This window comes from Amblyomma maculatum, chromosome 5, assembly GCF_055883805.1.
Source record: "Amblyomma maculatum isolate TAMU_Amacu chromosome 5, ASM5588380v1, whole genome shotgun sequence".
In the NCBI taxonomy this organism is placed as follows: domain Eukaryota; kingdom Metazoa; phylum Arthropoda; class Arachnida; order Ixodida; family Ixodidae; genus Amblyomma; species Amblyomma maculatum.
This window is the reverse complement of record NC_139348.1, coordinates 127,777,342-127,792,575: the sequence shown is the minus strand read 5'-3', so window position 1 is coordinate 127,792,575 and position 15,234 is coordinate 127,777,342. Positions and strand designations below refer to the sequence as shown.

The window sequence follows — 15,234 nt, the reverse complement described above, 5'->3', positions numbered from 1 at the left end:
CATGGGAAAATTTCACTTCAAATATATATGTCCTGAGTTTTTCGCAGGACAAATATATTACATAAAATCGGGCATGCACTGTCATGTGGAGGTAATGATTACGAACTTTGTTGACAGAAAATAGGTAATTGTTTCAGTATTCGTGCCTTCTTCCAGGAATCACAAATACATTTTTTTACGGTTTATGCGCCATACAAACAACAGTCTCGTATCGGCAAGGCATAGGTATTCTATTCTTTCTTCGATAAAGCAAACCACCCGCCGGGGTGGCACAGTGGTGACGGCGCTCGACTGCTGTTCCCAAGGACGCGGGATCAAATCCCGGCCTCGACGGCCGCTTTCCGATGAAGGCGAAAAGCAAGGTGCCCGTGTGCTCTGCGATGTCAGTGCACGTTAAAATTACTCTGTGGCCCTCCACTACGGATCCTCTTTCTCTCTGTTCACTTTCACTCCCACCTTCCTTCCTTCCATTACGGCGCAGAGAGAAAGGAAAGAGTGGGGAACCAATTATGAGTGTGGAAGCGAGAGAAGAGAGGTGTAACTAGGAATGGGCTATGGGATGCAGTGAGGTTTCCCCACCTGATTGATTTATAGGAAGGGAAAGGCGCCGTAACTGTCTCACTTGTTTTCTGTGGACACCTCAACCGCGCCGTAAGGGAAGGGAGGAAGGTGGGACTGAAAGTGGAAAGAGCGAAAGACGACCCGTAATGGAGGGCTACGGAACAATTTCGACCACCTGGGGATCTTTAAGGTGCGCTCACATCGCACAGCACACGGACGCCTCTTCGTTTCGCCTCCATCGAAACGCAGCCGCCGAGGTCGGGTTCGAACCCGGGTACTCCGGCACAGTAGTCGGGCGTCTTACCACTGCACCACCCCGGCGGGGCTGGTTTCCCCACTCTGTCATAGCCTGATTAAATCGAGAAAGGGCGGGGAGGGGGTGGTGTCTTGCAAATTTACTGACGGACTGGATCACGGTGACACCCACATGTGCCCAAACTGTCAGCAGTCAATGCAGATCTTTCGAGGGAATACTAATGCTAACGCGTACTGTACCCCACAATCGCCTAGATCGTCTATGATTTTTATCGTGCGACTACTGCAGCGCCCATGCTTGTCTAAGGCCAAGAAAACAGGTGCTGACCATTCACGTAGCACGTATGAGGTTGGGGATTGTCTACTGTGAGAGTCTTGCATCCTGATTAAGACACGTTACTCCTAGAAAATGCAAGTACGTTCGTACGACACGGTTGAAGCGGGGTTTTAAATCCATGTTGGAGTATCATCACATAATATCGGAGAATACTACTGCACCATCTTGCGTACCATAGCTCTCTGCGTTGTCCTGAAGTAGAGCCCTTTTCGCTAGCCTCCACATTTCAGCCCCATAGCTGAGTACAGCTAGGTAAGATGCTACTGTTATAAACTTTCTTCATGAGTGATGTCAGTAAGCTGCTAGTCATAATCTGCGAGTATTTTCCAAATGCACTCCATCCCAATCTTATTCTCCTAGTTACTTCTCTTTCATGATCCGGATCTGCGGTTAGTACCTGTCCTAAGTAAACATGTTCACCTACGACTTAGAGTGCTTCTGTACCTATTGCAAACTGCTTTTCCTTCCCTAGGTTGTTGAACATTATCTTAGTCTTCTGTATATTGAGTTTAGACCTACCTTTCTGCTTTTCCTACCTAGGTCATCAATCGTCCCCTGATTTAGCAAGACAATATCATCAGCGAATCGCAGATTACTCAGGCATTCTGCATCCACACTTATCCCTAACTGCTCCTATTCTAAGTCTCTGAATACTTCCTCTAAGCAAGCTGTGAACAGTACTGGGGAGATCGTTTCTCCTTGCCTAACACATTTCTTTATGGGAATTTTGTTACTTCCTTCATGCAGAACAATCGTTACTGCGCCGCCACTATATATATATATATATATATATATATATATATATATATATATATATACACCTTCCAGTACTTTCACGTACGGTTTGTCTGCCCCCTGATTTCGCAATACCGGCATGACCGCCGCGGTTTGTTCCGAGTCAAATGCTTTTTTGTAATCAATGAATGCTATGTATGGGGGCTGGTTATATTTCGAGCATTTTTCTATCACCTGGTTGATGGTATGGATATAATCGATAGCAGAATAACCCTTTCGTAAAATATTCTTGACCTTTTGCTCGATTGAACTCTATGGCTGTCCTCATTCTGTTAATGATTACCTTAGTAAATACCTTGTACGTAAAGGAATTGTAGGCCGATTGGTCTGTAACCGCTTATCACTCTCATAGAAATGCAATCACTGAAAGGCTAAAAAACTTATACGCTACTGCAGAAACTGCATTGGGAAAATGCGAAAGTATTAGCGCTTCCGCAACGTTACTGCAACCTAACTGACAACTTTTTGAGTCTACTTATCCATTCCGTTAAGATCCGAACCCCACTCTTCGACCTCCAATGCTACCAATCGGCGATGTGAAATTTGTTGGAGTCAGACGTCGGTGGCTCACTGCATTCAGCACTCTGATTGGCTGGTTTTGTGACATCACCAAACCATTGATGTCACATACTAATGAGGTTGCATACCTTAGATGCAATCGACATTTGACGTGACAAGGCTCATGACTGAAGACAAGACTACGACGTCTCAGTGACGTCATAATCCATATGGCTTCAAATAACCTCAGGAGCAGCTTTTTGAAATTGTTATGCACTTAATTGCTTTTTCTTACTTTCGACCGCTGGTCTTCTTTTCTGCAGGCCTCTACAGCGTCCTTACGCTAGGAAAAGAGGATTACTAAGTCGTGTTCTCCTGCCTAGAGATGTTGTTTGTGCGCTCGACTGGGAAGCGGAAGGATGGTCGTTCGACTCCTCACGCTGACATCTTTTTTTTTTCTGAAGTCTGTTCGAAGGGACTTGTATTAGGGGCACATTTTGCGGACACTTCATATACTAGTAACGTTTTCGCCTTAATAAGAACGGCAGTGGTATAATTTCAATGTATGCCGGCAAGGGCCATCGAAACTGGCACGCAATACTCTCTTATGTCACCTTCGAATATCATACTGCTCTGTAGGAAAGACGCTCTTATTCTGTCTCGTTTAGTTCAAGGGCGCTAAGCTGAGTCCACGGTCGCAAAGCCATGACTGTGCTGCACGCAATGCTGCTTTCGCGTACTCTAAGAAAATCGTTAATCACGGTCAGGCAACTCGCCGACTTGATCGGCAACGTATCTGACAACAGTACTTAAAACACACTCAGCGTTATATTCTCCGCCACAGAAATTTAATTACCAGCCCGCACCACAATTTTGGACGTAGATGCAATACCGCGTGGGATAGTGCTCTGAAAAGCGGGTTGTCCAATACTTAACCCAATTGAAGTTCTTCGCCGATGTAATTTATGGAGTTGTGCGTCAAGTAACTGTTCGCTACTCTAGGCAGCCACCGTCCACAGTTATGCACTTCGCACGAATAAAGCCTTACCGCACACGTTAGCCGCTCGCACGTGTCTGCCACCAGGCGTCAGACATTACCGACATTGTTCCTCGTTTGCCTCCTTATTATTGGGAGCTAAAGCCGGCAACACTCAGAGCTGGGGAGGTACAGGATAATCCCACAGTTCTCCACGTTCATAGCGCTGGCACGCAGCAAGACTGCAAAACGTGACATTTTGGCTAGCCTTATTAATGCAAGCGGAAAATAGATTGAGTCCTTGCTCCAACTACCGGCTACCTTGCGCGTCCTAGAACGTGTCAGAAACTTTTCCCCGACTTATTCTACTTTTCAGTGGTGTAATATGACCGCTTCCTTTTCTGTTTAGATATTAGTCGTCAGAGCAAAGGTTGACCAGTTAGCACAATTTCTTTCAATTACATAGTTTCTCTGAGAGCCCTATATTGTTGCTTTGTGCACGCATGGCTACAAGGTAAAGCCATGAGCCAATATTCAGAGTCTTCTAAAATTAACTTTTGTAACAGGCTGTAAACGGCAGGAGTACGTTCGCATTGGTAAAACAGCCTACCAGTATGAATTGTGGGCACACCTTCAATTGCCCTCGCTATGGTTTCTCCTCTCACACGTCATCCACAGCAAAAGCGCTGGATATTCGACACTAGCGCGAGATTATTAAAAGCGTGGAATGCTGTAAGTACCCGTGTTTTTTTTTTTTTTTTTTTTTACCTTGGCGCACCCAATACATGCTGCGTTCGTAGTGAAAGCTCTCTTTACTATCTTAACGCTTAATTCATGAATAGGAGCGTATTTATAATTATCGCACTGTCTTTCTTTCTTTCTTTAAAGCACTAACCACGGCTTATCATTGTTTCCAGCCTTAAATTCTAAAGCTGTGCAATGCAAATTATGACTCGCAGCCCCATCTCGTAAGGCGCCACGAACAAATAGAAACCTTCCTCATTCATACAGAAAGATCACCTACGCTTTACTCAAGAACATGCCGGCGTTTCTCACTCTGCTTAATATTCGGATTTCGCGGTCTTGAGCTTCTTCGTTTTCGGTTTCGGTTTCTTGCTCTTTCTTGGTTTCTTTGGTTTCTTTGGTTTCTTTGGTTTCTTTGTTTCTTTATCGTCCTTGTCTGGCTTTCTTGCTCCGATACGTTTGAGGAACAATTTTACCTCGTCGTCGTCTTTGTGAAAGCAACCGGCGTGCTCTTTGGATAGCTCTGCGCAGACGCCGCTCTCGTCGCCGTACTGTCGCAAAAAAAAAAATCAAAAATATCTACGTTACGCCCTGTCAGTAAGAGAAGTAGCTTCTGGTTTGTACGCAGTAACAATGGAAACAAAATATATGGCCCTTTTCAGTAATTTCTATATGGCCCTTTTCAGTAATTCAGTAACAGAACCTTTTCAGTAATTTTAAAACACCTACCTGCACCGGATAAGCAACCAGAATTTATCTTGGCGTGACTACTTTGAATTCAGAGCTTTTAGTGTTTCTGCGAACCTTTCAACTTAAAGAAATCGCTGCAGTATAAAACAATGTGCCTTCTGAGTACCTAATGACCAACGATTTATTTTACAGCGTATTTTAAAGCTTACGACAAATTAAACCGTGAAGAACCCGACCTTACACTGCGGAAGCTTTACATAGAGGGAGTACAAAGTCCTCCAATCTTAAAGGGAACGCGAGAGTGCCTAAGCACGCTCGTAACGCGCCTAGGCACCCGATGCGGTCGCACGTAGAAGCGAAATGACGCATGGACCGAGGAAGCTGTGTGCAGTGCATCCAATGTTCTGCAGCAGCGCTTCAACACAGACACCAGGCACAGTCTACTTGCGTCAATGTGCTTCGCGTCAATGTGCTTTGCGTCAATGTACGGCCACGCCGCGCCCTACCAAGGCACGGCATGTCTTTGACTCAAAAAAAACGTCAATCAAACTAGATTTACTACCCACAATACAGTTAAAATTCATGTGTAAAAGCTGCAGCTAGTTGCTATGTAGTGGAGGGATGTACTGGGATTTTATTTACACATATCATGGAGTAAGACCCTTTCCCCAGCAAACAGAATGAGCTTTGCGGCATCCTTTTTTTTTTTTTACAAGCAATAAATTCAGGTCTTTTTCAAGTAGCTAACAATTTGAAAATAGTTTACTTCAGTAGTTCATATGCTAAGACAACTGATCTTAAAATGATTTAATCACAGAACAGTTTTCTCAGGTTTGGTTAATTCGTTCGTTGAATCCTTTATTTTCGAAGTAAGTAACCATGAAAAATATTCTAGTCTAAACAAAGTTGCATGTATTATATTCTACTACAGCCGTGCATGCCTATAAGCTAACCAATGACATATAATTTGATGCTGTAACATGAAGTTAAATTACAAATAACTTAGTGACGCAAATTAATTAAAACCTGCAAATAATCTAGTATACTTATACTCGACATTAGCTATCTAACGATATATGACAATGATTTACCGCTAAGTTGTATTTTTATTCAGAATTAACTAATGAACTGTTATTCATTGCGACCCGCAATTAGTAAAGCGATCAGCAAGTCATGCTGTCATAAACGAGCATAATATCGGTGTCACACGGGCGCTTCAAAGACCCACGAATAACTGATCTATTGAATTAAAGCCTTTGAGCCCTGCTACGCGGGTGGCATCAATGGCCATTAATAATATCTTCTATGAATGAATTAGTGCATATAGCGACAAGAAGCTCTGGAGCCGTAGTTTAGAATCAGTAAAAAAAGGAACCTGTCGGTGAAATATTAGTTCAAATCCAAGTTGTAAAAGCACAAGCCGGACACAACGTCGGAGTAAGACATTAAGTAGGGTGAGAAGGCAACTTAACATTCCTCGTATAAGGCTGCTTTGTCCACCATAGGCACCAATCTTAACCTTAATGCTGTGGAGACAAATAAAGAAGCAAAGGTGTCCGTGGGTGTTCCATGTTTGGCAATCTGTGTCAACGAAGCAGCCCTGAACTCTATCGAGATCTCGACGGTGTTCAAATGGTGGCAGCAAACAATCTCGTACGCGAAGCGCTCGTAAGAATCCCCCTTTTTTTCACAAAATGTGGCGCCCTCTGGGAGTAGTTGAAAAGTCGTCTGCTGTACTGGTTGAAAACGTCTTTGGCGCCAGCGAAATGACGGTGTGCGTTCTGGACAGCTACCGCCATCTGTCGCATACGCCTGTCACGAATATTACCTACACATGGCCTCCGAGATCAGTTACAGCTGCATCGATCACGGAGGTCAGGAACTGCACATGTGCAGCTTGGGCTAGTGGCGTGTTTTCAACCAGGCGAGAGGCGCGCATGCGCAGAGCGGCCTTGTGCAAAAGGCAGATTAACGCGCTCGGAAATGAAACAACAGAAGCGTAATAGCCGAGAAATTATAAAGCCTCCGAATACACGCTTTACTGTTCCGAAACAATGACTATCCTCGATTCAAAACACCGAATAAGGCGCAGTACCATTGTTTCAAGCGATGTATAATCTACGCACACCACCTTCCTTAAAAGTGGATGACTGCACACAGTTTCCTCTAAAAAAACGATATTCGTTTCAAGAGTGAATAGTATTACACTAAGGAATAAAAATGTTGTTTCAGATATTTTGAGGCTAAAACTGTCATCCAATCGCTTGCATGTGTGCAAAATTATGGGGGTCAGCGGAGGCACCACAACACCTCGGTGTGAGAATACGAAATCACTCAGAGGCGGTCGAGTTCGTCGAAAGTTCGTCGATCAGAGGTCGAAATTTCCGGAGTCCTTCACTACGGTGTCTCTCATAGCCTGAGTGAGTCGCTTTTGGGCTTTAAACCCCAAAAACCAAACCAACCAAACCTTAGCTTTCATCCACAAGGCAAACTTTTTTTTCTATTGCAGCATCAACTGTGCTCTTGTGTTAGCTCTCTTGACTCTGCGCGCCAAATTTCGTTCCGCAAGACAGTTTTTAATCTTCCAGATAAAAGCAGCTTGTGCCTCGACGGTGAGCAATTTTTAGTGATCTTTATAGCGCCCATTTTGCATTTGTGCCTCCTAATTTTGCTTTTAGTTTCTGCGCCCCTAGTTTCTATGCAGTGAACGCCGCTTCTAAGATCCGAAATGCCGCTCTTTTTATGAGAAACTGGAAATCACGTCTAGAAACATACATGCTGTGGATACATGATTGGCCAACTTTTTCGAAGCTCCACACATAGTTCAAGGTGTGTAGCGCAGAAGAGCAAGTCTAAAGGTAAGTGAGGCCTAAAATGATACCGGATGATTTTGTATTGTGTAATTTTCTATAGTTAAGGACGAACAAACTATTCTTAAACACAGCGAAGGGAATATGATGACACTTAATGCATTCTTACAAAACGGCCGCACAGATATTGCCACCTTGAATTATGCTTAAAACATAATGGTGGAAACTACTCAAAAGCCACAAATAAAATCAAAATTCTTTGTAAAGAAAATCGCTCATACGACTGGTGTTAGATCTGTAAATCAGCGTTCTATCGTTGAAGCGATTCGGCATCGCTTGCTGTTTTCACATTACGAACCGCTTTGTTTATAATCTAAATAGTTAGCTTTTTATCCACCCTGCACTATTCCAGTCGTTACTATGTACTTTTCATAAAATTTACAAGGAAGATAATTTTGAGTTCGATTTCTAACAAAACCTAATATAACTCGAAATAAGCTCTAAAAAAACTATTAACTCAAAATCATTTAACACAGGTGAACTCAATAAAAGCATTTAACAATGGTACATAGACAAAGCCATTGAGAGCTCCCAGGCATGAGGGCACAATATTCAGCTATCAAAGATAATGACGACTTGGTTCGTGACATGTTTATTGAGAGCGGAATTATGCTGCACTGCGTTGTCTTACCGTGCATTCAGTACCGTTGACGTAGTATCCCATCCTCCACACGCCATCTTCTCTCTGCCCGCAATAGTAATTGCAGGCTTGAACTGGCTGGCCCTGCAGCAAATATTGCACCATCATCTTAATAGCAGCGCAAGCAGGCGGAGTGCCTAAAAACTGAGGGAACAATCCAACTGAAGCCAAACGTAATGAGGACGTTCCGGTGATATAGACAAGCAGAAATATTGAACACAAACTGAAGTTAATTGGGGAGAGTACTGAACGTCGAACCATGGCCCCCTCGTTTGCAAGACGAACACGCTAGGCAGAGGCCACGAAGATTTGCTCTTTCAGGAGTTTTAGAAGGGGACCTTGGGATTAGCGGCCGGTTTTGAAGACGCGTAGTGATCTTAACTATAAGACGAGTACTATAATTAATAGTCAGTGTTTACGTACAAAGCTGTATTGTCATCTAAAGCAAATCCTATTGTAAATAAAAAGAAAGGACAAGGAAGGAATATGCCAACTAAACAAGTCTGTGTCTCAGCAGGTGGTGGTGAACGACGAGCAGGAAATGCGGTGACAAGCTTTCTTAAGGCAGAGCTTAAGAGCCTTCCAATGTTTTCTTTAAGCAAAAAGCCGTCAGTAGTATCTATGGAAGGTATTTGTGCCTTGTCTACACATTTCTCGCCGCCAAATGTTATTAAACTGTTGATTCAGTAGAACTACTTCAAAGCACGCATGAAGAAGTCATTTGAAAATCTTTAAATGCATGCTCAGTGAGTGAAGTGCACTTTTATAATAAATATACACATGCATGTAAATTGCTAACAAGAGACCCCGGATGCTCTTGAAAAAAATAATCTCTCCATATATCTAATAAGTGGGCTACAAATGATGCCTGACAAGAACAGTTTCATTCTGATGCTCACCTATATAACTATCTGGCCCACATAATGGTACTGGTCCTAACAATGTGGCTGTAATTTCTAACATTATTCTGAAAGCACAAAGGAAACGAACGTCTGTAAGGTGTTGATCAGCGTCATGACTTTGGGAACTGTTGAGCTTCGTTCGTCGATATTCACAGCCCCAGATAACCTACATAAACTAAACTATTACAACATTAGGCCGAAGATGTGCGATTATTAGCTGTGCAAATCCTTTTTTTTTTTTTTCTAGGCTTGTCTAAGGCTCTAAGAGAGCATCGCTGTCAATACTATTATTGTCACCAATGAAGGAAAAATTAAATCATCCATGACTAATTCTCACAATCCACTAAATTGACAGCACGCTTTTCAAAGGGCCAGTTTCTGCACAATATGAATCCTTCAATTAATTCCATTGCAACCTACTTTAGTTGAACATAGCCAAGTACCTGCCACAATTCAAACATAAAAATGCTGGGAAAGGGTGTGCTGAGATAAAGATAAGCACTGCTTCTCTCTTCGCATTTTCCGGACAGCAATGGGGCTTCGTTCGAGGACTTTAGAGGAACTTCCTTTTTACAGAAAATTCGGGAGCAATTTCAGTTGAAATGAGTGGTGTCGGTTTTTCACAACTTCGTACAGCCAACCTTTCTCATGTTCTTTAATTGGTGCTTTCTCCACCTTGCAGCAGGGAAGCGCTAAAAATAAGGATATATCAATTCTATTAAGGGATTGCCAGCTTCTGGCATGGTAAATCTGTGTGAGAGATCGAACGGGCACTGCGCTTTCTTACTCTAACTTAACCAACATTATTGTTTTCATTGACCAATGTTCCTAGTGGGCATCTCACAGACGACCATAATCTGCACGAAAACTGTAGCGCTTCGCAACGTTCGTTTTCTAACGAACTAATAGTTTGGCTTTAACTTGAATTTGCTATTTGTTTCGAAGAATTAGGTCAATGCCTAACGCGAAGTGCGCCCGCCCATAAAAGAAGAGTAACAATACCGCTATTTATTGTGCTTCTGAATGCAATAGTCCATCCAGGACTGCGTACAGCAGTTCGTACAGCGTGGCGTGTACAATTTGTGATTTTGTGCTATCGCAAAAAGATTTCTCGGCGCTACCTTTTCAAGCTGTACTATTTCGTTGCTCCCGTAATACAAGTGCCGAGTATACACAAACAAAAATACGGCTACTCACGGGGACAGGGTTTGCCTTAGGAGGACAGTCTTTGACACTTTCACTCAGAGTGTGGTGTGCTGTAACAAAAATAAAGGACGGCCGTCACTAAGACCAGCTACCCACTACATTAACTAAAAATTAGAAGAAGCTTTTATTTTTTGTCCCTTTCGCCACTAATTCTTCCAACCATTACTCTTACTCGCCCAAGTAAGAATTCATTTTTCTGTATGCTTCACACCCCAAATAGTGGAATCAATTACTTAGATGACGATAAAGGATTGCTTGTAGTGTAAAATCGATAAACGTATTAAACACACGGTGCGAATAACACTGGTGAAAGCCATACAGAGCTGCTTCAACTTTGTGAACAGTGGATGTTGGCTGAAATAGCGTTGGAATCTGAGCCAAATAGTCCGTCACTAAAACATCATAATTTAAGCCTGAGTAGCCTTTATTGAGCAAGGTGTTTAAAACATTCCTGAAGAAAGAAAGACAACCAATTTCATCTCGGCTTTGTTGCTTCTGAAAGTCAAGAAGGTCCGCCGTCTTGAAACAGTGCAGGAAAATAAATTAACTTTGGTATATCAGTTTCGAATCGCTTGTGCTTCTCCAGCACCAGTCAAACTTTGACGGGCAAGCTTCATAAATACTATTGGTCTCCCCCCCCCCCTTTTTTTTATTTAACAGTGATACCAACCAGTCAAAACTTTCGTCACAGTTTTAAACTTTTTTTCATCCACTTTTGTTCTATTACCAGAAAGGTTTTCGAACAATATTGTTTCGTTACTCGACCAGTCTACTGTGCATCAGCAGCTTTTCGGACGTAAGCATTTTGCTCAGTACAAAGACTCCACTGCTCGCAAGCAAAATTGGCATTTTTTTTCTTGCTAGCAGGAGTTAACTTTAGAACAAAAACACATTGTTTAGACCGAAAAAAATTTCCGAAAAATTAACATCACGACATAAACACGTTTGGTACCATTTCTTCGCGCTGCCGTAAGGGCTACGCTTCGCTATTGCCAAAGCGGCATCCAAGCATAGCGTAGGAGAAGTAAATCTTGCTTCGAGGCGTGTTGCACCAAGACTAGTGCATTCTAGGCCTGTTTAAGAAGCTCAACCAATAATAAACTGAACACAAACATCGCCAGCAGCATTTAAACATAGAATTATAAATTAATGCGCCGCTATCTATGAGCGACACATTATTACCCCGGAAGGAGACTGCAGCCACGAAATTAGGAGACGCCTGCTTCTGGGAAAGAGCCATGGCTAGCCTTGACCGCCTAGTAAAGAGCAGAGACATTACACTGCCAAACAAGATCCGTATAACTCGCGCTATGGTCTTTCCAATTGTGATGTATGGATCCGAGAGTTGGACTGTGAAGAAGGCTGACCGCCGAAGAATTGACGCGTTTGAATTGTGGTGCTGGCGGAGACTCTTGAGAGTTCCTTGGACTGCCAGAAGATCAAATCAGTCAATATTGTCGACCATAAACCCTGACTGCTCATTGGAGGGTCAAATTCTAAAGTTAAAGCTGAGCTACTTTGGTCATCTGATGAGAAGAGAGGAGTCGCTGAAGAAATATTCGATGTTGGGTAAGGTTGAGGGTCACCGGATAAGGGGTAGGCAGCGAACGCCATGGTTAGGTGGCATCCTCGAGGCGCTGCAGATGAAGTTATGTGATGTTAGGAAGATAGTTAGAGACCGGAAAGCGTGGCGTGATATGGTCCATAGGGTCACGAAGACTCGGACACGACTGAACGACTGAACTTAACTGAGCTGATCTATGAGCACGCGTAAGTTGGTACATGGTTATGTACTTTACACTAATCTCGCATCGCATTTTGTATTTGCTAGTTTGAATTCAGGACACAACTATGTGGCGGCCAATCTTAGAACAATATAAGCGCGATTTCTTCCTTTATTTTCACAATTAAGCGCGCCACCACCAAGATTAATGAAAGAGAATTCGCTCCGCTATGTTTTAGCAGCGCAGTTCTCAACGAGCCGTCTCTCTTCGGTAGTGGTCGCGCAGCAAGACACGTGACCATCGCCTGCGCCTGCCACGCACTGTTTTTGTCATCTCAAAGTGGAACGCACGCTCATCCCTGATCACGTGATACCCTGTAGCTATTCTCCGCCTGCAGATGACCACATCGTGCATGCTGCTTCTAAAATCTAGCCAGAACACGATGCGACTTTCGATTTCCTTCGTAGGACACGAGCACGTAAGACACCACCAAACACTTCGAAACGCCTATCAAATGCAACGTGCTTCAACATAGGCGTCATATGTGGCTCCTCACTATGGCAGTCATATTGAAGGCCGGCAGCAGGGCCTCGACGAAGGGTATGGGAGTTTATAGTCACAAATACAATATTATCTAACACATAAACTCGCGCACAGAATATTATTGACTACGCTTACGCATTCAAAGCCTTCTTCAGCTTTACATAAATAAAGAACAATGTTTTTTCTGCCTTTTCGTACAAGCCAGAAGTAAACTTTACTCGTATATACTTCAAACGTCGATTACTGTTAACTAGTCACGCGTCAGAAAACTTTACTAACGAAGCGGAATTCATAGTATCTCGGCGACAGTAGAGTACTCGGTGAACGTGACCGCTTGTATGCCTCCCGAACAAAAGCACTGCACCAGCAACTCCCACCCCCCCCCAACCTCACCCCCCCCCCCCCATCGCCGGTCAGGCATGTGGTAGATGTCGAAGCAGGCGAGCAGCGCCCAGGACAAGATCGTGATGTGAAAGCTGCTTCAATACTTAAATTTGTATTCACGAAACGTTTTGCATTTAAACGCTGAGATCAGAAAAACGGGTCATACTTTATTAAGTCTCGTAATCGTGCCTTAAATTCTCTTCTGAACGCTTGGAAATGATACATGTTATTTCCAACTAGTGTAATCCGGTCTCTTGTGGTAAATTAGTTTGGTGAAATACCGGGCAAGAAACACTAATCATGAGGCGAAGTCCTTGAATCAAGAATTGGAAGACTAGCATGCGATAAAATATGCAGTCCATATTAGGACGCATAGATTTACTCATTTTTAGAAACCTTCCAGAGCACCTTGACCACCGAGTGGGCCACTAAGGTCGCCGCCAGCCATGGGCTGGAGGCCATCTAGAGCGGACCGTCTGCATCTGCATTTTGACGAAATAAATGTTTTCCAATTCAATCCAGAGCACTACAAGCACTTGAACCTTAGACTCGCTTCTCAGTATTGAACGCGGCGAATATTATTGCGGAACAGTAGAAGGTGCGGCCATGATCAGAGCAAGGTCAACAATGGGGCGTAGCACACTTTAAAAAATGTGCTTTGCAGAAGTCTTCTGTGGCAAAGAACTCCTTAGAGGATTTCCCCGTGGTTGTGTACTAAGCTTACAGTCACGTTAGTAGCATCGTCAGACACCAGGAAAGCTCAGTAAAATTTCTGATCAGGCTAAACAAAAATCAAAAACCAAATAGTAGTTCCTCCTCACCCTGCAGCACTAGCACGGCCAAACCCACCAGGGCGTGCATGGTGTCTTAGCAGGATGCTTGGCTCACGAAGCAATGAAGGTCCAGGCGCAGTTTTTATAACCATCCCAGACTGTAAAATGGCTTCGGCGAGGTCACTCAAGGTACGCAGTAACCTTTCAATTTCTATCTTTGCCAAGAATCTAACGTGACAAAAAACGATATTTTATCGTGACGGTAAAGGACTCTAAAATGTTGCGCCTTTAGGCAATAAGGTTATTATACTTTTTAAGCCTAAGCAGCTGCCACTTGCAGGTCTGACCCCTGCTTTTGCCAGTCTGGCGGACTAATGTCCAGAGATATTTTTGGTAGCCATGGGTTTTTCAGAAAATTAATTTGAAGGTTGCGTTGACCTTGTTATAGGCGGCATACACCTTATAGGTTTTGTTTTGTTTTATTCTGTGGTTTATAAGGAGCAGCGCATGAAGGCTGCTGTGCAAGGATAAATGATTAACATCTCACATTATTACAAAGAAAGGACACTGAAATCCGCTTGCGGTGTCCTAAAGACAACTGTCATTTTGCTGACATAAATTATTTTATAAACTCGGATTTTCAGACCTTCCTTAATTAGCTGTTCAATATTCTCTTCACGAAGCTATCGCAAAATGGTACATCATGAAAATGTGAATGGCGCGACACTTTGTGTTGCTAACCGGACGCACAATTTCATTGATAGCCTCAAGCAGTGGCCTAATATACATCATAATTACGATAAAAAGCTTCCTTTCACTACAGAAAGAGAGTACTTGGACGATATCTAGTAATATCAGGCATTATAGGAAACACTTCCGAGACAACTAATATGCAATAACGGTGGCATATAACGTGGCCTATTCACTGAGCTTATCTAGTGTATATATCGCAGCGTTTCTAAAGTAATTGCATTAAGCTTTCCGCCCTGCGAGAAAGCCCCGAATGTCACGCTAAATACGGATTGGCTTAACGAGTCTCTGACGTCACGCCCTTCGCACCGAACCGAACCTGTGGCCGCATGAAATGGTCGGTTTCCGACCACACTTGTGCACGCAGGACGTAATGCTCCGACTAAAGCATGATATCATAGACTCGCGATCAAGAGACGCCAAAGTGATCCTGGGCCTAGACCTCACCAAGGCCTTCGACAATGTCAGGCACGAGGCTATTCTCGAAGGGCTCGAAGTGCTCGGAGTAGGGGAGAGAACGTACAACTACATAAAAGACTTCTTATCGGGCAGAAAAGCCTGCATGATATTTCAAAATTTAGAATCT

General features: G+C 43.3%; 1 protein-coding gene across 1 annotated transcript; it reads right to left on the bottom strand.

Moving 5' to 3' along the window:
- Nucleotides 1-4,448: 4,448 nt before the first annotated feature.
- LOC146189514 (uncharacterized) lies at nt 4,449-13,986 on the bottom strand. Its single transcript, XM_084605288.1, has 4 exons — nt 13,947-13,986; nt 10,466-10,524; nt 8,358-8,450; nt 4,449-4,717 (listed from the first exon to the last, which is right to left on the bottom strand). The coding sequence occupies exons 1-4, from the start codon at nt 13,984-13,986 to the stop codon at nt 4,484-4,486; spliced, it is 426 nt and encodes a 141-aa protein (XP_084461414.1). The 3' UTR covers nt 4,449-4,483.
- Nucleotides 13,987-15,234: the final 1,248 nt, after the last annotated feature.

Coding starts and splice junctions, on each gene's coding strand:
- LOC146189514 (XM_084605288.1), bottom strand. CDS start 13,986: ATGCACGCCCTGGTGGGTTTGGCCGTGCTAGTGCTGCAGG. Junction 10,525..13,946: donor GGCCGTGCTAGTGCTGCAGG/GTGAGGAGGAAC, acceptor TTTTTGTTACAG/CACACCACACTCTGAGTGAA. Junction 4,718..8,357: donor TCAACGGTACTGAATGCACG/GTAAGACAACGC, acceptor TTTTTGCGACAG/TACGGCGACGAGAGCGGCGT.